Source organism: Eupeodes corollae, chromosome 3, assembly GCF_945859685.1.
Source record: "Eupeodes corollae chromosome 3, idEupCoro1.1, whole genome shotgun sequence".
Taxonomy (NCBI): domain Eukaryota; kingdom Metazoa; phylum Arthropoda; class Insecta; order Diptera; family Syrphidae; genus Eupeodes; species Eupeodes corollae.
The window spans coordinates 109302676-109326948 of NC_079149.1; the positions used below are offsets into that span (position 1 = coordinate 109302676).

The 24273-nt window shown below is 34.0% G+C and overlaps 1 protein-coding gene across 1 annotated transcript; it reads left to right on the forward strand.

Annotated features, from left to right (window-relative positions):
- Positions 1-8744: 8744 nt before the first annotated feature.
- Positions 8745-9830, forward strand: LOC129948768 (protein dimmed). Its single transcript, XM_056059775.1, has 2 exons — positions 8745-9245; positions 9329-9830. The coding sequence occupies exons 1-2, from the start codon at positions 8823-8825 to the stop codon at positions 9659-9661; spliced, it is 756 nt and encodes a 251-aa protein (XP_055915750.1). The 5' UTR covers positions 8745-8822; the 3' UTR covers positions 9662-9830.
- Positions 9831-24273: the final 14443 nt, after the last annotated feature.

A 24273-nucleotide genomic window follows, 5' to 3' on the forward strand; every position in this document is an offset into this window, starting at 1 on the left:
AGTTTTTGCAGTTTTGAGCAAAAATACTCCATTTACCATTGTATTTTTGGTTTTGAGCAAGAGCAGACCGTGTATACAGAGGAGATGAAGAACATACTAATTTACTATTTTGGAAATAAAGTTGCACGCTTTGCAAACGCTGTTCATAATTTTGGGTGTATTCATAAACGTCAGCCTAACTAAGAACTGCATTATCTGCATACATAAAGTCAGATTTTCGGTCGAACTAACCTAGTCAAACTGCAGTACCTATACCGTTCATAAACGTCAGACTGTCGTCAGCGTCGCATTAGGCAGTTAGTGCACCTAAATTTGTTTGGCTGCAGAAAGTCCGGGAATTATTTAAATAATGTTTACAAAAAGAAGAAGGACGAAGCGGCACTGACTCGTTTGCAATGCATTTTTTGACAATATGCGATAATTTTTTAAGCTTAAAAATTGTTTCGTTATAATTTTCTTTCTATTTTTTCTTTGCAAGATATTTATACCAATTATAATTTTCTTTTCTTTTTCAGTGATCAAATCAAAATTCAAGTTCGACAAAATTTGTTTGGCAGCCATTTTTCTCTGACGTTTATGAACTCTGTTTACATACAAATCGGAATAAGTCAGAGCTTTTTGTTTACTGCAGACATTCTGCAAGTGCGTTCACAAATGCATCAGAAAAGAAAGGCGATTGTACTAGCCGAGATTTTCTGCGTCTTTGAATACATCCTTTTTCTATTTATTATGAAATGGAAAACAAACTGAGCATAAATCAAGTGACACCTTTAAAAAAAGTATTGTCAGATTCACACGTCTCAAAAAAACGCGCGTTACAAATTGCTTTAAAGTGTTTTACTGGATGGTTTTTAATGATGTCAAATATAGTATTGTGCTTCTTTATTTTTATTTTTACTTTACTTTACTTTTCTTTTCTTTACTTTACTTTGATTTTCCCAATATTGCGTTCAAATGCTAAAAATTAAATGTCTTTTTTCGAATCTTAAGTCAAAGCTTCAGGTCTACATATTTTTAGGAAATTAGCCCTCCTAGCATCAAAAATCAACATAAATAATATTTTTATCACTCAACTTGACAAATGTTTCTTTTGATTTAATAGCTGCGTTTAATCTCATGTTGGATATGATATCTTGGATAGGTGGATTTTTGGATACCTTGTTGAACGATTGGGATAGCTGTATTGAGACAGCTGTCAGATAATAAAAACAACTTTCAGCTGTTCACAAAAAGCAGAGAAACATTTAAGCTTCGAAGTCAAAATTGTTGTAAGATAAAACATTCAATTTATAATTCAACTGATTCTTCGGATGATGATAAATTGATAGGTGCGTAACAATTTAATAAATAAGTCAATTTTAAAGTTTAAAAAAATAGATCATAATTACCTTCTAAAATTCAGTGGCAAATAGCTTTTTTACCGTCTATTATGTACAAAACAACCTCAAATACAACTTCAACTAACATTTTGTATCATTTTGTTTACCAACAAATACAAAAAGCTGAAATCAATTTTCAAGTTTCTTGAAATTCAACCATGTGTTGAATCAGCTGTTCTGTCAGATACCTACATACCCCAGAAATTCTTGGATAAATTTGGATTCCTTTTTTCACATCTCAGTTTTTTTTCATCAGCTGTTTCAGGATATCAGGATACCCCATCTGTCTGAGATTGAACGCAGCCAATAAATCTGCTCTTAAAAAGAATTATCTTCTTTAAAGGTGCCTAAGTGACATGTTCGTACAGTTGAAAATAATGTCATCAGGTAGGTTTCTGGTGTGTTTTTTTGTTGTTTGTTCTGATTCCATTTTGTTTCATGGCCCATCCTTATGGTATTTAACCAAATAATATATAAATAATTGACAGCTACACCAACACTAGTTCTTGCCGAGACTTAAAACACGCAAAACATAGGGTTTTTCAACAAAAGGTTTCATTGATAATATTTGCTATTTCGGCATCTCTTACTTTTGAAATTATTAAAGGTGTCACCCTTTAACATTTTTAAGTAAAAATATATAGATTTTAACACTTTAAAAACACACTACAAAAATGATAAACATCTTGTGATTAAAACCACAAACTCGCGTGAGGCCGGTAAGGCTTTTGACAGCAGGCTTCTTACAGACTTCACGATATCATTTGTCATAAAGCGCGACCTAGGAATTTGCAAATCATAGTTTAGCTTCAAACCTCAGGTGTTAAAAAGAAAGTTTACTTACATTTTTAAATTAATTTATTTATTTAATTTATAATTTTTGATAAATTTAAAAACATAAGAAAAGACACTGCTGATATATAAAGATTCTAAAATGAAACAAACAAAATAATTGCAATGACAATATCGTTGTCAGCTGTCAAAGCGTCACCTAAAATTTAAATACATCTATTGGAGCGTTGCAGTCAGACTTACGATATTTACGATATCAGACATAGTGTCTATTCCATTTGTCAAAGTCAGTGCGGCGAACTCGTGGTTGTGGTATAGTGTGTTATTGCCCTCAGATGTTTTAAGAAAGACGTAAATAAGTGCGAAAGAGAAAGTAGGTGAAATAGAAATACTTTAAAAAGTCTCAACCCGCAGAGTTGTGGGTTCAGGATTGTCTTGGATGGTTTTTGACGTTTCTTTTTCTCGCCTTTCCTTGAATCTTGGCGTTGCTTTATTATTGTTTCTAATTTTACCGAGTAAACAAGAAATATTCCACCGGACAAATTCAAGTGGAGCAAAGACCTTATAACCGAATTAAATGAAGGAATGATTGAAAGAGTCTAGCTTGGTAGTTTAAGCTTTGGGACAAAGTGATAGCCAACTTTTCTGTCTTTCAATTGTAATTTTTTAATGTCGTTTTGAATGAACGACAAAAATAGGTTAAAAGTTCCTTCATTCATCCTTATATAATTTAAAAACGATATTTTATCATTTGATTTTAGTTCTTTTGTCAATAAAATAAGGGATTATCTCCAGATTTCAATAAAATGCTTTTTTTTCTTTTGCTTTTGAATTTCAAAGCATCCTAACAAAGGTCTAACCTATCTAACATCATTTCGGAATTATTATCCGTCATATCTTTTCATGATGTCAATAATCATTGCTATAGTAAAAAGTGGAGCTTTCTTTAATTATTTTCACGCTTTGACTTAGTGGATGAGAACAAACTACGAAAAAGAACTGTCAAAAACACGCAACCGAAAAACATCCGAGTGTAATAATGCGAGACTGACGGGATGAGTGCTCAAAAGAAAATATGTGAAACACGCAGCATACTGAAAGTTCTGAGCACTTAGCTATTTAAATTAAACCCGTCATTGGAAAACCCTTTATATAAATCCAAATCAATTTACAATTGTGTTCCGTTGCCATACAAAAATATTTGTACTTATGGAACACCCTATATGACATTTAATTTTAATACAAACATTTAAATAGTGACATTGTTAAGCTAATGCCACAATATTCATTTTCGACAACACAAGAATACAAGTAAAAACATTTCTTGCAAATGGAAATATTAAACTTAATGAGGAACAATATCTTGAAAAATGTATGTTTTTCATACAGTATACTTCCTTGACAAGAGTGACCCCTCATCTCTTTTATTTTAATGAAAATGTTTTAATTTTGATTTCGAACTTCTATATTTCTTGACACATAAACGATAATGAAAACAAAACCAATGCCAGTTAACTTTTAAAACTTAACAACGGGATATCTAAATACATGTACAAACGCTACCAACGTAATGTAAATAAAATGTCAACTCGAACAAATGTCAAAAGGACGACTTTAATTACCGTTTTTTCCACTTCATTTCCACCCTAACCCAAGGTTCCAATACTACAAACATTACAATACACATACATACATACAGTAAAGACTCGGCTGTCAACTATTGGGAAGTCCGCCGGCGACACGGTAGACTGTTGCGCCAATAATGACGAGGTGATGATGTAGGTGGTAATAAAGTGATTTTCATGTCAACTTCAATCCCTTTGCCCCTATCCTTATTATACAACATTTAATTTAGAATATATCCGCATTCTGCGTTCGTATGTATAAGTAGTGACATATACATCCATATACACAGTTTTGGCTATAAAACTTCATCACACATTTTAAGAGCGCAAAGCGAGTATTTTGTGTGACTTCATATAAAGTGACACAAGGGTTTCCCTGTTATCTTTATCCCTTAATTAACAACTTCAAAAAAAAATAGAAAATAGAAGAAAATAATAATGGAAAAGGAGACGATCTAAAGCCTGTTTGACTTATAATTTATTTTGCCATAGCGTTAGCGGGAGAACGCGAGTGGTGCGGTATACGGTGGAGGCGATATGTCCCATACATGCTCATATATATTGATTGATAAACACTATACTTACATAAAGCGGATCAATTTTTGTTTTGTTTTATAAAATATGTTGTGTGCATAGCTGTCGACAAGAGTTTATCAAACCAACGAACGCAACTGATGACAACAACGCCGCCAACGCCACCGCCACCGCCGCCGCGCCAAGCTGGCCGTCCTGCACAGGGATGGAAGAAATTTAAGTAATGTAGATAGGGGGTTGATTTATATAGAATGGGGGACTTTCGAGTTCTACTTAAATAAAATTTTAGAAAAATCTACGGGATATGTGGGTGGGGCTGTTTTATAGAACAATATACTCTACGGGACGCCCTCTAGTTACTCTATAAGTTAAGTAGATTCAACTTTACCTACTAATGTTAACGTGTTAAAAATACATACAAATGTATGTATGTATGTAGGTTTGTCAACAGAAAACAATACTAGGTTAAAAACAAGTTATAAAGTTCAGACCGGAAATCCATCATCGATTGGTGCAGTTTATATTTTAATTAAGACCCCATATGGAGAGATGTGAGCAAATAATTAGTGTTTCATTACCATTTCAACATCAATTGTTAAAATAAATTAAATTAAAAATGACCCTTTTCAATGTTTTAAATATGTAGATATTTTTAAACAACACAAATTAGTTATTATTAAAAAAACAACAATTTCTACATGATTAAATAATCAAGAAGAAAATATCAAGCTTATCCAAGGAGTTTGAAATTTGTTGATATACAATTTATTTATATGGTATGACACTTGTCAAAATTTAAAACCAATCAAACGCCATTAGGAAATAAGAACAAAAAACACTTAAGTCATATTATCGTTATTATTAAAAAATTATATTTTTGAGCAGTTTTAGAGCAATTTGACAAATCTCTTGCGAAAACATGAGAATGTCAAATCTGACGATATACATACAGTGAATCAAAAAAGTAGGTAAGCAGCTTTAAACTCAAAGATTAGTGACTGCAAATAATCTATTTCGAAATTGGAAAATAAATAAAGATATAGTTTTTGTTTTTCGTACGTATATTACGAACCAAAATATAGAATTTCAAATACAAAATTAACTTAACTTAAGAAATATTCCGCTAAAACTAAAAAGAATAACAAATTAATATAACAAAAGTAAGTAATACCTTCTTCGTTGGATTATAGAAATTACCTTTCTAACCGTTCAATACAAGTTGTATTAGATGGTTTCAAGTCTGAAATTCATAAAATAAATGCTGGTGTCCCCCAGGGCTCAGTTTTGTCTCCGACTCTCTTCCTTTTATTCATAAATGATCTCTTGTCTGTCACTTCTAATCCATTAAACTCAGCTTTTCATATTCGTTTCTAGATTCACATCCTTGTCCTTCGGGTATGGAACTTCAACAGCAGCGTATGATAAGCTCATTAAATTCTGATCTTGACAGCATTGTCCAATGGCGAATCAAAAACCGCGTAGAATTGAATGCTTCGAAAACTCAATGCTGTCTCCTGTCTATAATTTACAAAGCTTTCATCCGTCCAAAGCTTGAATATAATTCGCATATCAGAGCAGTTACCCCTAAAACAAGTTTAAATCTCTTGGATAGAATTAAAAAAGGGCTTAAAAATGATAGGCGACAGAACTTTAATCGAAACAATAACATCGCTAGAACACCGCCGCAATGTTTCATGCCTTTCGTTGTTTTATCGATATTTTTACAAATAATGTTCTGTCGAATTAGGCAGCTGCATTCCACCGCTTAAACTATTCATCCGTAATACTCGCACTTCTAGGAATGCTCATCAGTTTACCCTTGAGCTCAATTTCGGATGTACTGTCAATGTGGAATGTGGAATGCTTTGGCCTACTCTATCCTCCCTATTTTCCTAACGCTCGCACTGTGTTTAAATATAAACATATAAAGGGTAGGTACTAATAACCTCTTGAGTGCTTGTTAATTATAAAAAAAAGTAAGCAATTCAATGAAAGGTTAAATTAATAAAAGATTTTGCATCGTTTTCATCCATTTAGTACTTCGTTGGGACTTAATAACTGCATTGGCATTGAGTAAATCAAATTTAAAGTTATGTTTTGGCCAATTTTAGACCATTCCTCTTGAAGAACACACTTTAGATGATCTTTATTCAAATCTCGTGTTTTATAACTTGAGATCGAGATGATCCCATAAATGCTCTATGACATTCAAATCGGGGGACTGAGGTGGTGTCTTAAGCTGGGTTTGAACGTTTTATAGTAGCCACTCTTTAACAATAGTTAAGGTATGTTTAGGATCATTGTCTTGCTGGAAGACGTATCCAACCTATTCATCAAAGAATCTATGAACACTAACTTACCGACGCCAGATGCTTCCATACAACCCCACAACATAACGTATTTTTACTGTTATCTTTGTGGCACTTATTTTCGGGTTTCTTTTCACTTTCAATTTTTCGGCATTCCTGTTGAGTAAATTTCCGGGGTCGTTGAGAGCGAGGTAATTTTTCAAACTTCGAGTGGTGTTAAGTTTAGTTAATATTTTGTGGATGGTAGATGGACTTCTTTTTACAATTTTACCAATCCCGCGTTCCGGTTTGTTTTCCAAATAGTGTCCAATTATCACTTGTTTTAAATCAAGGCTTAGTTCATTACCTCTTGGAGCCATTTCTTTTAATTAATCTATTAATAATTGTAACTGAAAAAAATATTTAAAAAAGAGGTGAGGAACTAAAAACACAACAAAAAATAACGAAGTAAACTGCACCAATAAATAATTAACCTTATAACGCTGTTGGTGTTTACTTACTGTTGTGACGTAGAAAACACGAATGAAAAACAAAAAGTTATCTTCTGCAGATAAATTAAATGAAAAACGGTAAATTTTGCCTCTCATGTAATGTGCATCATAATCACATCATTCAGAATGCACTTTTTCTCATATTTTTAACGGAATTATATTTCACCACTATTTATTTATCCACTATTTAAACCGTCAAACATAAACAAAATTGTGTTCAAAGTGACATGTGTAAATGTAAAATGACAGATTAGACGAAATCTTGTATTTTCAGATTTTTTTAGTACTTTTTAACATTTTGCAAAATGTTTTTGGGCTTTAAGATTTTTTTTCATATCAATAAATAAATAAAGCAATAAATATCATACATACATACTTTTAAAGTAATCTTTAGCTATTAAGTTTCCTCGTGTAAATAGTTCAATAATTTTTGTATAGGATTACACGAGAAGACGTTAAAAAATAAAACGAAACGTATTTTGTCCGTGTCATCTAACGAACCTTCATGAGATACTGAGGACACAAATAATATTATAAATATGTTATGAAATTATTTGAGCTAAGGACTTCTGGTCTTTGTGGGGAGTAAGTTTAAAAAATAAATTTAAACAATTAAAACTCATCTTACTAAATTAAGACTTGTAAATCTTGTTTATGTAGTCTTAGAAATGTACTTTACCAAATTTTAACTGAAAGCGAAATTAGATTTTACCAAATTTATAGCAAGCGAAATGATATTTACACAACTCCTTACAGTGGAAATGATAACTGTCTTAGCAAATAACTTTTATTCATTATGAAAGGACAAAATAAAGTGAGCATAATTTCAAGTCACAGCTGTCAAAAAAACCAAGTCAGTAAGTAGTATTGCCAGATTGAAAACCACACGTCTGATAAGTCACACTTTATTATTTTACTTTATTACAATTAATTAGTTTCCGAAGATTCGCTTTAATTTTAAAATAGTTATCATTTAATAGCAATAATTTCCTTATAACAGTTACTTCATATTATATCGATACTTCCACCACTAAACTTGTCGGGAATTACGACCGAAAATTGTTGTTATCGTTTTTAAAGTTATGGTTACACCCTCCGAATTCCGATAGAAATTTTGTATACATAACTTGCAGACGTTGCTCGTCTGTGAACTTTATTATGGCACAAATGTTGTTACTGAATAAATTGACAATGACAGAGTTCGATGATAGATGAAAGAGTGCGTTCACAAATTCAATACAAAGTTGTCAAGTGCCTTTTATAGAACTCTATATAACGAAAATATAATTATCTTTTGATTTCTTACTATGAATTTTCTAATTTTTATAATGAAATCGTTAGACTTTAAATTTGTTTACAAGTTAACAATAAGATTTAAAAATAGAACATAATTTGGTTGGCATCTGTCTGCTTGTTTCTATTTTTATATTATATTAAAAAAACAACATCCAATAAAGTTCCTTAATACTAATACAATTTGTCCATTTCTCGGTCTTTCATTTCTTCAGATTTAAAATGGATAAATAAACACTTGACAGACATACAAATCAACACAAAGACCTCAACCAATTGACCCAAATAAGCTCCTCAATTGATTGACCATTCAATTTCCAAACTTCCTAAAAAACACAGAAAAAATATTTTGTTGTGTTTTTTTATTTTGCAAATCAAAACAAAAATATCAACACAACAATGGACACGAAACGAATTAGTGAACTTCTCGCAGTTCAGGATTTCACAATTCAAACATTGGACTTTTCCGAAAATACATCAATACAATCAGGCGAACAGGAGAGAATCTCTCGTCCTGTGCGACGAGCAAGTCGTCGAACTTCTCAAGCCAACAATAACCCAAATAGCATCAACCCCATTATAAGCAGCAGCAACTATGATCCCGAAATGACCGATTCCAGCTGTCAGAGTGATGATACTAGCGGTGGTGGGGGAAGTAGCAATGGTGGTAGTGTTCGGCCATCCAGCAGGGGTCGTAATTCAAACTCAGCCCAAAATCGACGGCGGAAGGGGGCACTCAATGCAAAGGAAAGAAATTTGAGGCGTTTGGAGTCAAACGAGAGGGAACGAATGCGGATGCACAGCTTGAACGATGCATTCCAGGTAAGAGATTCAATTCATTTTGATTTTCGTAAACTATATTTTTTGTGTGATATTGAATTTCTTTTGTATGCAAACAACCTCAGTCCTTACGCGAAGTTATTCCCCACGTGAAAAAGGAACGACGTCTGTCCAAGATTGAGACACTCACTTTGGCTAAGAACTACATAACCGCTCTTACCGATGTCATCCTTTTGATGCGCGGCGAAGAGATACCCACCGGCAGTGATGGGGGCGATCTAACTGCAGAGCACTTCGACTGCAGCATCCTCGCAGATAATCCGAGCATCATCCAGACCCAACAACAACAGCAGCCGATGACTGTCATCAACAACATCAACATCATGGCTGACAGCACAGCAACGGTATTCAATGAGACAAATGGCAACTATGGTCAACCATTCCGGGAGTTCATATAAATCTGTTGCGAAAATTGAAAAACCCCCCTTACTCGGAGGTCCGTTTCGGCTTCCGCGTCCGAGTCAACAAATTGGGGAAAACGCCTACACCCTAGACAAACCCTCATCAACAGTACGTATATATAATTTTCCGAGAGCAATGTAAACAAAATCCCTATAATGCAGACTATGGATAGGTTAGGTACCCTACATAGTCGTTGCGTGTGTAAGTCTTAAGAATTCTAATCATTACTGTTATTATTATTAAGGATAAGTGACAATTCTTTTCATTGGCATCGAGAATGAAGTGGCGGCAGTGGTAGGTAGTAGTTGATTAAAATAATACTAAGTGGATGGCTTCATATAAAACAAAAACAAGACAATTTTCAGACACAAGAAAATTTAAAACCATAAGAAAAACAAAAAACATTTGTGATTTAATGGTATACTTAGAGTAAAAATACGTATGGGTGGCTCTTTTTATATGAAAACAAATTCTGTTAAGTTTAAAAAAAAAAGTCAGTTTACTTGTTTGTGTGTTTGTCCGTCCTTCACGTCGCAACGGAGCGATATTATGACAAGATTTTTTGTGTGGATGTAGTTTTGACGCTGCAGAGTGTTTTAAGCTTTCCAACGCAGTAAGATATCTCATACACAGCTAATTTGAACAGATCCGCCGGTTACACTTATGATTAGATTTTCAATATATATTTTTCTATTACACTAATACGTAGCATATTATAAGGTGCTGACTGCATTTGGACCTATCATTTTTGCCCATCATTGGACGTTTCTTATACATTAACACTATTAAAAATAGGAGAATGGAGAACCGATGCCGAGAGGTATGTGACACTAAGGGAAGATTTTCATAATTTGGTACAAAGTAAAGTGTTAGCCCTGATTTACAAAATAGCATACATGGCGATCGATTTCTGCAAATAACAATGAATCGATATCGTTTTGAAAATAAATTCAAACATATTGGAATTCAAACATAATGTAGATGTGAGGGAGTTTTCGTCAACATACTCAGATCCCAAAAATATGTGGAAATATTAAATCATAATTCAAGAACACTGTAGTACCCGTGGCATGATGGTTAGTGCGTTGGACTGTCATGCAAGGGGTCTTGGGTTCAATCCCTGCCTGTGCCACCTTAATTTAAAAAAAAAAATTAATTTTCGCGGGTACTACCTCTTGCGAGGAACTGACAATTCCTTCAAGAGTAATTCTTGTCATGAAAAAGTGCTTTCTCAAACTAGCCGTTCGGATTCGGCATAAAATTGTAGGTCCCCTCCATTCCTGACAACATTACTCGCACACAGGAATGGTTGAGAGTTGTAAGTCACTAGGCCCTGGTTCACAACGGACTGTTGCGCCACCCCATTTTATTTTGATTTGAATTCAAGAACACTACCCATAACAATGGCACTTCTAAATCTTTAATGGCTGAATCACAAACACGCTTCAGCTTTAGCTTTACGAGTTCAGCCATAAAAATTCAATCCATGCTATCACAATGGAGCTTCGACATTACGTTTCGTTTGACAATCGTATCGTAATGTTACGTAATGTGACTCCAAACGGAAGCTCTAATTCAATTTTCTGAACATTTGCTTTGTCTGACAGCTCTTTGCTCTTTGGAGGGATGTAATAACAAAAATGTCATTCAAAGCAAAGCGAAGCTAAAGCGTGTTTGGGATTCAGGAGTGCCAAACCGACTGCTCAATTTAATTTTTTGTAACAAACAAACAATTAACAAACTTTAACTCAAAAATGAACTTACCTATTTTCTTTACTTTGTAGATTTCAAGAAATTGAAAAGACCTACATAGTAATTTAAAGTTTGGCTTCTATTCGACCTGTCAAAACAACGCAACGTATGTATTGAAAAACATAGTATAAATTATACATTCAAAATTATGCATTACAAAAATAAAAATTGTTTTAGCAAAAAGAAATTTGAAAATTAAAAATGTTTTTGAAAGTTAAGTTTCAGCAAACAAATCGTATTTGGTTATATACATACGTTTAATTTTAGACAGTGTAACTTGTCTACGACAAGAAACTATAACTTTATTTCTTTTAAAAACCAATATTTCTTGTTTTACGAACTTCTATAGGAAGCGTATTAAAAAGTTTGCAGAAAGCAATGGAATTTGTAGATACCTTGTTGAATGAGTTGCTGTCACAATGTCACAAAATAAAAACAACTTTCAGCTGTTTGCAAAAAGCAGAGAAACATTTAAGCTTCGAAGTCAAAATCGTTGTAAGATAAAACATTCAACTGATTCGTCGGACCTAGCAAATTGGTCATTTACAAAACTAGAGCAAAATATGTCAATTTTGAAGTTTAAAAAATAGATCATAATTACCTTCTGGAATTCGGTGGCAAATAGCTTCGTCATCGTCTATTATGTAGAGAACATCCCCAAATACAATTTCAACCATAGACACACCATATAAAGACCGGAATCTTTCGTACGTTTTACCCTCCAACACCCATTTGTTTACATTGTTGTATTTGTAATTTTGACATTACGTCCATTTTGAAATGCGAAATCCAAAAACAATTCGGTGCATTAACTTGTTTTGACAGATTTTTTTTTTATTAAATTGCTGTGGTGAGAATTTTAGATTTGATTTTAGCTGTCAAATGAAGCATTTGTTGTTTTGTTTATTTGTTTAAAAATGCATGATCTAAATGAAGATTCCGAATGGAATGATGTATATGGCGTCTCTATGATTTCAACTAACATTTTGTATCTTTTTGTTTACCAACAAATACAAAAATCTGAAATCAATTTTCAAGTTTCTTGAAATTCAACCAGGTGTTGAATCAGCTGTTCTTTCAGATACCTAATACCCCAGAAATTCTTGGATCTCTTTGGATTCCTTTTTTGACATTTCAGCTGTTTTTGATCAGCTGATATTTTTCACGTAAAATACTACATAAAGGTAAGGTATCCGGATACCCTATCTGTCTAAAATTGAACGCATCCATTGGGTCACCCCAATCCGTTTCATATGTCAATGTGAATGGATCTGTTTATTTCAAATACTAGAATCAGGATCGATTTAGTGGACATGATAAAAATGATGTAGAGTGGGATTTACAGGATAAAATAATTTTTTTTGGTATATCAAATCGTATTGATAATACCTATGAACGTTGCATCGAAAATTATGGCACATTTAATTTGATATAAATGTTGTAGTCACGGTAATTTATTTGCGATTAAAGAAAGAACTTATGCAGGTAAAACCATGTTCGTCAGCTATTTTTGACATTTTAAGCGTTTAACCCCATATGAACATGATTCTTTATAAGACTTAACAGTTTTTTACGTGGAATTATCAAGCTTTTATTTGTTAATACGAATCCATTAATAACGCCTTGAGTTTATAATTTTCATAACACAAAAAATAAAATAAAATCCTTTATGATGTTAGTAATCAAAAAGGGAACGCTTCGGTTATGGGTAAGGCTAGATTATATTACTACACATTTATCAAATCGACACGACAACGCTCGATGGATATCAATACCAGAACTTAACTAGGTATACTAAATCCAAGAGTTGATTATATGATGATGATGATGGTGATGGGTGGATGCTGATGGTTTCTTCTTGTACACCGAACCAACTCTATGTACTTCATTAAATCCATAATAGAGGCTAAACTCAGCTGTGCACTTTATTGGATCTAGTGTTGCTTACATATATTTAAGTTAGACCGGGTGGCCAGTATGGCGGCGCGTCATTGTGAACTGTGACGAAGGAATGATAGAACGACAGTCGACACAAAGTTTGTTTGTATGGTGTGTGTTGTGTATATAAAAATCCTGACAGGAGGTAATTTGTGGGGCGCCAAATGACATTATTTCCTTTTGGCCAGGCGATAATTAGATAAAAATACATGAGAACAATTTTACTTAAATACAGAGAATCAATAATTGTTGAAATTTTACTGTGTTGTTCATGTAATTGAAATTATATTGGAGGATTCTCATAAGAATTGGGTAGATATAATATGTGCAAACATTTTACTGACAAGGATATGTAATATTATTTTTTATTTTGTTCTTATACTGTATTAATTACAAAATTAATCAATTTTATTAGGATAGAATAATTATTTTTATATGATAATAAATAGAGAATTTTATTGTATTGGCTTCCTTATTTTTATATTCCTCATAATATCTTCCTTGATAAATAATTACCAAAATTATTTATCTTATCAATATAAGACCTAGGTGCCAGTAATTTTAGTTGTAATTGGAACTCGTCATCCACTTTTTTATCAATTCGGAAGAATTTAGAAAACCCAGTTACCGTTTATATTGACACCTACAGTTATATGAATTTATCAAATGTCAAAAAAGATCTTTACTTTGACAATTTATCATTCTATCTCGCTACCGCTCATTTTTAAGATTTTTTTTTGATTTTTGCCTCACTTTCTAAGATTGTCATTTTTCCTACACAAATTGTTTGAGTGTCAAATAGTTTCAATTGGTAACAATTTGCAACTCATCTCTCGAGCTGAGTTGAACTGTCAAAGTGAATTATTTATTTACAAACAAGTAATTGTTTCTTTTCTTTGGATTGGAAAAAAACAATGAATTAAAAAGTCATTCGTCACTTAAAACATTCCCCAAATAGCTATTTTTATAAACAAAAACAACTAAACATTTAATCCAGAAAATATTTAATTATGTATCTTATTAGTTTTTATTTCTAGAGCAAGTTTAGAACAACTTCAATTTTCCTTTCATTATTTATTTTGCGACTTTAAGTTCTAAAAATATTTTCTTTTCAATCATGATATTGGTAGATAGACAGGTCATTTTATAACAATTTTCGTTCTTTAGTGATTCTAACAAATTCAAACAGTTTAAAACAATGACATTTGACACAACACATTTTTTGACATAACGACAATAGTAAACTATTTTTTCAAAAAAGAACAGACCTAATTATTTGAAATGTCAGATATGCAGAAGTCATATATAAGACCTCTTAAGTCCTTTGGGGACCCTTTAAAGGGCATAGGCCCTCTACTGCCCCTATGCGTTATCGTGTACGGTTTCTGGAGATGTGTTTCAGCTCCCTCCAACTCTTTCCTAGTGACGCTGATTCCGCCTCGACTGTCCTGCGCCATGTGCTTCTCGGTCGTCTAGCTCTTCTTCCTTCTTGTGTGAGTGGATTCCACTGCATTGTTTGGCCTGCAATGCAGTCGTTACCTTTTGCCACTTACGTCTTCGCATTATAGATTCTATATGTTCCTGATCTGTACTTCTATGAAGGACCTCATTTGAAATACGGTTTGGCTAGAAAATCCTTACGATGTTACGATGACAAATATTTACAAAGGTTTGCAGCTTTCTTGTTATGGCTGAAGTAACATTCCAAGTGCTGCACCCATAAAGAAGCAAAGATTCGAGATTTGTTCGGAAAAGCCGTAGCTTTGTTCTTAAGCTGATAGAGTTATTCCTCCAAATTTTTAACAGCATACCGAAAGCCGCTTTTGCTTTGCCGATGCGGTGGATGACGTCTTGTGCGGTTCCACCTTCGATGGAGACGATGCTTCCAAGGTATTGAAAGCTCTCAACTTTTTCCACCGGTTGCGAGAAAATATTTATTTGAGAGGATGGTCGGGTTCCGAGGCTAATAATTTTTGTTTTGCCGGAATTCATTTTTAGCCCCACAACTTCTGCTTCTCTCTCCATACCTGTTGTGATTCTATGATCCTATGAGAGAGTAAGCAAACATCATCCGCGTAATCCAAATGCTTTAAATAGGATGTCAAAGTCCATTGGATCCCTCCGCTACCTGGCAGAGCTGAGCGCAGTACATCGCTTATCACCAGCAAAAACAATATTGGCGACAGAAAACAGCCCTGTCTGACTCCGCTTTGGATCTCAAACCCATCTGACAACCTACCATCGTGCAGAATGTGACACTTGGATCCATCATATGCTGCTTTAATAATAGCAATAAGTTTTTCTGGGATGCCTCTCCTATGCAAAGCTAACCAGATATATTCCCTGTTAACGCTATCAAAGGCCTTCTCCAAGTCGATGAACAGCAGGTGTAGTGGCGATCGATATTCAACGCACTGTTCAATAATGATCCGCAGGGTGTTAATATGATCAATACAGGAGGATCCAGCGCGGAATCCTGCTTGTTCGGCATCGAGTGTGGCCTCAAGGTGTTCTTTGATGCGTTCCAGTATAACTTTTGCTACTATTTTGGTATCGGCTGGTAGAAGGCAAATTTCTCCCCAGTTTTCACACTTTGTAAGATCTCCTTTTTTTGTGATCTTGACGATAGTTCCCTTCCTCCACTCATGGGGGTAGCTTTCGGTAATCCAGGCTTTTTTTATGATCGGATAAAGCAGTTCGCTTGATGAAGTTGGCGCTGCTGGTAAAAGCTCTGCTAGAATTCCTTTTTTTGTGATCTTGACGATAGTTCCCTTCCTCCACTCATGGGGGTAGCTTTCGGTAATCCAGGCTTTTTTTATGATCGGATAAAGCAGTTCGCTTGATGAAGTTGGCGCTGCTGGTAAAAGCTCTGCTAGAATTCCACTTTGTTGTTCTTAAGTGCTTTTACTGCGGCAACGATCTCATTTTTACTGGGAGGTGCGGTGTTGATTAGGGGATTAATTTCTTCAGGTGCTTCAGAAGGTATCGGCTGCACGTTGTTTGCAAACACTGGGTTTAAAACCGAGGAAAAGGTTTCTTTCCACCTTCTGACTTGCTCATCCACCGTATCGTCTACTTTTTTTACCGCATGTTGCTTTGAGCTGTGTGTACCGGTCAGTTCTTTGGTTATCTTGTAAACGGTCCTGCTGTCGCACCTGTTTGCAGCATCTTCTGCTTCTTGCGCCAATGCGTTGATGTAGTTACGCTTATCGCGGCGCACACTGCGGTGAACCTCTCTCTTTTTCATGCGATACGAGGACTCCAGCTCGTTTCTTTCTTCCTCTTGTGCAGCAGTTATTCGAACCCTTAACTGTTGACCCTTGCAAAAGATTCTTCTGAATTGTGTTACTTCCCTTCCGACCAACTATTCTGTCAGCACCTGAAATGAAAACATTTTTCACAGCATTCCAATGGTGTTTGATGTCGTCATGCACTGTGCTGCTGATTGTTTTCATTTCGTGTGACAGGTCTGGCGATGTTGAATTTGGGGCCTCGTGTTGTTCCGTTGGATCTTCGAACTGTAGTTGTACGTAATCTAAGGGTAGCTATCATTAAGTGGTGGTCACGGGCAAGTCCCATATCGGCGCCTCTTCTGTTTCGTACATCCAAGATACTGCTTCTAAAGCGTCGACTAATCGCAAAGTGGTCAATTTGGTTGGCAGACGCTTGCCTGTCCGTCGCCACCCACCTAATTTTATGACAAACTTTGTGCTCAAACATAGTGCCACCAATCACAAGGCAACTGGCGTTGCAGAAGTCAATGAACCTCTCACCATTATCATTGCTGACTCCGTGAGCACCCTTTACATGCCTTAGCCCGTTGTTGTTACTGCCAACCTTAGCATTGAGGTCTCCCATAACCAAAATTATGTCTCCGCGGGAAGTGTTGTTGTAGGCGGATCCTAGTTGACTATAAAAGCATTCTTTCTCTTCATCAGACGCAAGCTCCATCGGTGCGTAACACTGTATAATGGTGACGGGTCGTACTCTTCTCTGAAACCCAGCTTTGATAAGACTTTCCCCAAGGGGTTCCCACGAAATAAGGCTTCTGGTTGCCGTTTTTTGTAAGGAGTAACCCAACTCAAGCTTCTGAAGGGTTTCCTGGGTCATGACCAAGGTAGAGCATTACAGTGTTAGTGTTACGTGTCATATGGATGCAGCATTTTACATGTTTTCCGCGGTTAAATTCAAACTTCCCTCAAAAATAATTTTTTTCGTTATAGTATTAGTGCAAATTTGTGTACGTGTTAATGAGTGCGGTAGAGTTGTCAAATTTCCAGATAAAAATTTTTAGAACTGTGTTATTATTAGTGCATAGAGGAGTAAATCCACCTAATACTCCAGATCTGCAGATTTAACTTAAAATCAAAACTAAATCAATTTACTTTGCCCCATGGAATATGGAGAACATTTCTGTTTTGACAGACCTAGATAAAAAGGAATCATTTGGTGAATTTAGCTTCACTCAAATATTAAAATATAGCAAGATGATAAAAACAAGTAATAGTCTTTCAGACACAAGACAAATTAAGTTGTTATTTTCCTCTTTTACCAAAACACCATTTTCCTTCTTCATGATTTTAAAGTACGAAAATTATTTACATATTGTTCCTATCCAACAAACTGTCACATATTAATAAAAATTTAATTTTTAAAAGCTTAATTACAAATTATCAAAATGCCCACTTAAAAAGAGCCACCCCATAGACATCTAGCGAAAATGTAAATATTTATTAAGTGTTTTTAAGTGTCTAATTTATATCACATAAATAAATAAAATTTACGTAGGCCTTCATCTGTGAATGTGAAAGTTAATAAATTAAAAAAAAAAACATTATTTTATTAACTAAGATGTTACATAGTACAAAATTAAAATGTTATAATTAAGAAAAACATACAAGAAATAACTAAAAATTTACATTTTGTTTTTGTATATTTCTTTAAAGTAGGAACATAACGTCAAAAAAATGTCAATGGTTTTATTTCATAATCTCTTCTTTTATTTATGTAAATAATGAAATAAAACGATAAATTAAATTAATACTTTGTTAAAATGAATAACGGCATTGATTACAGAATCCGTTAAGTAGACTGCGGAGGGAGTCAAACGTAAATTTTGACATTTTTATCATATTAAATACTTTAGACTACGGAGGGAGTCAAAAGTTAATTTTGACATTTCTATCATATTGGAAATGTCAAAAACTTGCTCCAAATCCATTCGCAATTCTTTCGTTGGATTCTGTAATCGGCATAAATATTTTGTTCATCTAATTCGCCTTAAATTGTTTTGTTTTATATAAATGTCAAAATATTATAAATATAGTATACACTATATAAAAAAAGCATGAATATAATCTATGTACTTACTTCAAAAACACTTACAAGCAATCAAAATAAAAATTGCTTGACTACTATTATAATCTTAAAAGGAATGTTAAACAAATTAAATAACAGTTTTAAGTGAGTAAAAATAAATAAACAGAAAAAAAGAACATGGCTAACTAAAATAAAGTCAAAACTTTACCAAGAAACGAAAATCAATTATGTACTTAATAATATAACAAAATTATGATGTTAAAAATAAAGATGAAGAACAAAAATAAATGTTTTAATTTATTTGTATTTAATTTCTGTATAAGTGGCGGATATACCAAGAAATAAATTAATATCAAATTATTGAAAAATTAAAAATTATAAAACAAAATAGTTATAAATTATTATTATATCTATGCGTAGACTCCTAAGATATATAAGATTAAAAATGATAAAATACATCGATTGCTTAGACAAAAATAAAACTATAACCATATTAAAAAAAAAAAACAAAAAAAAAAACAATAAATCAATTTAATGCAATTATGTTAGAAAGAAAAAAATGGAATTTGTACAATATATAGATACTGTCATTAATTTTAATTGCTGTAAATATAATTCAGTTGATAATAAATGTGCGTCGTATTTTAAATTTTAATTTAAAAGATCAGTAAGTTATTTCTTTACTATTGTATGTTTTTTTCTTAAAATTTTGTACAGAAAAGTCTTTTGCATGTCCAGATCCTGAGTTTTCATTACCTTGCAGTTATTAACCCTGAGGCTTTACAAGAGTAAAATCCAACCCAGCTTCTCTTCCGCAATCTCATCCGCAATCCTTTGGTTTTTTTTACTGGGCATATAATGTCTTGCCATGAGCAACTTTAAATGTCACATTTGACATTAGAAACGGTTCATCTGTTCTTTACTTTTTTTTATTTACCCTAGTGTCGGTAGTTATTGGTTTTGGGTGATTCAATTTCTCGAAGTAAGGGAACTTCATGATTTGGAGGCGCACCTAATCAAGGGCTTACTATTGGAGGACGGTGCAGACTGTAAGAATTTTCGTAGGATGTCGGCCGATAGCTTTAAAGCTGTTCTGTGCCTAGTAAAGATAACTTTGAGTTAATGATTTTAGGCACTCGACGACAATTTAAATGAAATGAAATTTTAATTTCAAAAAGACTGGAAAATGAACACTCACCACTACATACAACACAAACGTCAAATTTGATGACAGGATTTTGATCCCCTCGAAAAATACAAACTGCAATGACATTGTGTCAGATTGTACTACAAAAACAAATTATGGAATTCTTGTCTAAAATGACAGTTCCACAATTTGGATTTCAAAAACAAAACATTCAATTTAGATATATTTCTCTATGGTGGCTGAAGCGTTGATGTTCATTCGCTCTACATGACTTAACCATCAACTTCTGTTCTTTTGACCAAATCGGTGTCGCTGTAAAGCGTTTTATGTTCCCATCCTATCCATCTATGCACAGAACCAAAAATGACTCAAGAAATTTTTTTCGAAACATCCTAAGACGTGCTCATCTTGCCTTGAAAAGTTCCAAGATTAGGCGCTATTGATGAAAACTGCGATGATGAGTGTCTTATGGATAGTTACTTTAAATGCTCTTCAAAGGACGTTACTACTCAATTGCCACCTAAGGGCCGGTTATTGCTATCCGTAAAATGTATGTTTTTAGTTTTTGAATATGTTTAAGATTTATTCCTAGAAAAGGTTGATTTAAGAAGTTGAATCCTATATTCAAGTATTTTTTTCAAAATGATACAATGCATTTAGTTTTATTTATAAATTCATTTTAGTTTTTGTAATGGCAAATTTTCATTTTACTGAACAGCTAACTGCCAAAAGCTAAGGCGACAGTTATAGCTATCATTGAAATCGATCCGGAAAATTTTTTGAATCGACATTTGATGGTGTTTCCCTTTGATTAGAAATGAAAATTATGTACCGGTCTATCGGAAATCACACAAAGAATTTTTTTCTGAGAAAAGAAGTTTAGTTGCACATTTATTTTTCTCGAAAAATGTATTTTTCTATTTTCCGGACGGAAATTCATTTTTCTGAACAGCTGATACGTTTATGTTCAAAAATGAAACGAATCGTTTCACCGATTTGTATTCCAATTTCACACAATTCCAATGACGGATTTCTGTCAGTAAAAATTTTTCGGTGGCTTTCAATCAATAAAAATTTGTCAATGGCAGAAATTTTTAATGATAGTATGGATTATGGTCTTGTATCAAACTTGACCAACACCCATTCAATAAAATTTAAATTAAAAAATTAAAAGACGAAAGCGTATTAGAAAACTAAAACAAATTATTTATTAATTTTAGAAAACACAAGATTATTCTATGAAAATCTAAGAACGAATCACAAAAGTAAAATCCTCAATAATAAAATGAAATTTCAAAGGTTACTACGATCGTTAATTTAAATAGAGTGATTCGAATACATTGCTTTGAAACTGAGTGAAATGAAAATTTTAAATAGTTAAATAAATGAATGATAATGTTAATATATGTATAGCTGCTACATACACTCCCCCTCCAGAATGATCGTTAGATGAAGTCGGTGTATTTTTTTGGAAAATGCACATGTCTTCCGATACGACTTGTGCATGGGTTTTGATTTTGACCTCCGACTGATGACTTAGTGTCTTTTTGCATGATCGAAGATTTTTGTTGAGGAAAATTAACTTTTGATGATGAAGATAACTTTGGTATAGCTTGTTCGTCTTGTTTGGATAAGTGAGCTGCCTTTAGTCTATCTATGCTGATTTTCACCACCCTCTTGCCCATTTCAACATCAAAATTTTTATCATTGCGATTTATGACTCTGAAAGGACCATCGTAAGGTGTCTTTAAAGGTGGTTTGACTGTATCATCTCTAACAAAAACATGGGTACAAGATTTGAGATCATGTTGAATGAAGGAGTTTTTCGAAGAATGACTAGAAGCTGGAACAGGTTTAATATTTTGAATTGCTTTTCGGAGATTCTGAACAAAGTCGCTTTCAATGTATTCATCTGTCGGATTATTGAAGAATTCTCCTGGTAATGCGAGTGTTTCGCCATAAACCATTTCAGCAGGTGTTGCTTTCAGGTCTTCTTTGAAAGTTGTTCGAAGTCCGAGAAGTACGATAGGTAAGATTTCAGTCCAATTGCTGTCTGTGTGGCATTTAATAGCAGTTTTCAAAGTTCGATGCATGCGCTCAATCATACCATTTGCTTGCGGGTGGTATGCGGTTGTTCGAAAATGCTTTGCGCCTATTAAAATTGACAATTCTTTAAATAACTTAGACTCAAATTGCTTACCCTGATCGGTTGTAATTGCTTGAGGTACACCAAAATAAGCTATCCATCCACTAACAAGAGCTCTTGCAACAGTTTCTGCTGCTATGTCTGGGATCGGAATTGCTGCTGGCCATCTTGAATATCGGTCGATACATGTCAAACAGTATTTGCATTCTCTTGACAATGGTAATGGCCCGATGAGATCAATATTGATGTGCTTGAATCTACGACTTGGTACTTTGAATTCTTCTAACGCTGCTCGATTGTGTTGATTTATCTTGGCTTTTTGACAGTTAACGCATTTTTCTACCATCTGCTTGATATCACTTTTCATATTTGGCCATACAAATCGTTCGGTCATCAATTTGACCGTGGATCTTATGCCTGGATGAGCGATGTTATGGGTCGAGTCGAATGCTTGTTTGCGGTAGTTTTTAGTAATATATGGACGAACACGAGACGTTGAAACATCGCATAATAGTGTAACATTTGTACCAGGTATTTCGATTCGTTTAAGTTGCAATGAAGTGTCATCTTTCAAACTTGCGAGGTCTTCGTCGATTTTTTGATCATCAGCTAATTTTTCAAAATCAATTTGTTCGCCATTGAAAATCGATTCGACTCGAGATAGCAAATCAGCTACAATATTATCTTTGCCTTTAATATGACGAAAATCTGTGGTGAAAAGGCTGATGTAATTCAATTGATTGATTCGCTGAGGAATTTTGACATCTGGTTTTTGTGTAAAGGCAAAAGTTAACGGTTTGTGGTCTGTTAAGATTGTACAACTTCTGCCTTCAATAAGATGATGGAAATATTGGACAGCTTTGTACGCTGCAAGTAACTCTCTATCGTATGTGCTTTTGACTTTTTGGGACTCAGTCATTTTCTTCGAATAGAATCCTAATGGTCTAAGTTCATCATTTACCAGCTCGTGAATTGCAGCACCAATGCAATAATTACTTGCATCGACATGAAGCACTAGTTTTGCGTTTGGGCTAGGATGGGCTAAGAGAACTGCGTTTGCCAAATCATGTTTGCATTTTTCGAATGCTTGTTCAGCTTCTGCGTTCCATTGAATGACGGATTTGTCGTTTTTCTTGTTGCCCTTAATGAGTTTTTGCAATTTTCCCTGAACAAAAGCTGCATGTGGAAGAGATCTACGATAGAAATTCAACATTGCGATAAATCGTTTGAGTTCAAAAGCTAAAGTAGGTTTTTTGAACGATGACAAAGCTTCGATTTTTTCTTTTGTAGGGGCAATACCATCTTTTGAGACTCTATGTCCCAAAAAGTTTACTTCAGATTGGGCGAATTTGCATTTTGATATATTAATTCTCAAATTATTTTCGCGTAAACGCTGGAGAACAATACGAATATGTTCCAAATGGTATTCTGGAGTCGATGAAGCGATGCAAATGTCATCAATGTAGACAATTACGAAATCTAAGTCTTGAAAAATTTGATTCATGAATCTTTGAAAGGTTTGACTAGCGTTACGTAGTCCAAAAACCATGACATTAAATTCAAACAGACCAAATGGGGTTGTAATGGCCGTTTTTTCGCGATCTTCTTTGGCGATTGGTATCTGATTATATGCACGTTCCAAATCGATTATTGAAAAAATGGACTTGCCGCACATTTTATGGGTGTAATCCTGAATATGTGGAATAGGATACCGGTCAGGTACGGTAACTGCATTAAGGCGGCGATAATCACCACATGGTCGCCATTTACCCTTTTCTTTTTTGGGAGCCATGTGAAGGGGTGTAGCCCATTGACTACTACTTGGTTGGCAGATGTTTTGTTTCAACATGTAATCGAATTCCGCTTTCGCTATTTTGTACATTTCAGGATTTAATCGGCGAGGTTTCGAAAAAATTGGTGGACCTGTTGTTATTATGTGATGCCTTACTGTTGTTTCTGACGGAGAAATTGATGCTTTGAATGGTTGTGTTAACTCTTTGTATTGTTCTAACAACGACTTGATATTTCGTGGCAAATTTTGTGCAAAGGTAAAAATTTGTTCGATTTTTTTATTACATGCAATTGCACTTACCCCAAGTCTTGTTGTTGTGTCGATGAGCTTTTTTCTTCGTAGATCAACAAGCAGTCCAAATTCGTGAATGAAATCTGCTCCGATTATTGGTCGAGTGACATCCGCAACAATAAACATCCAATCCATTTTTCTTCTAAGTCCGAAGTCGATTTGAATGATTTTTGTCCCGTAAGTTTTGATTGGAGTTCCATTGGCAGCAAATAAGGAATATCTG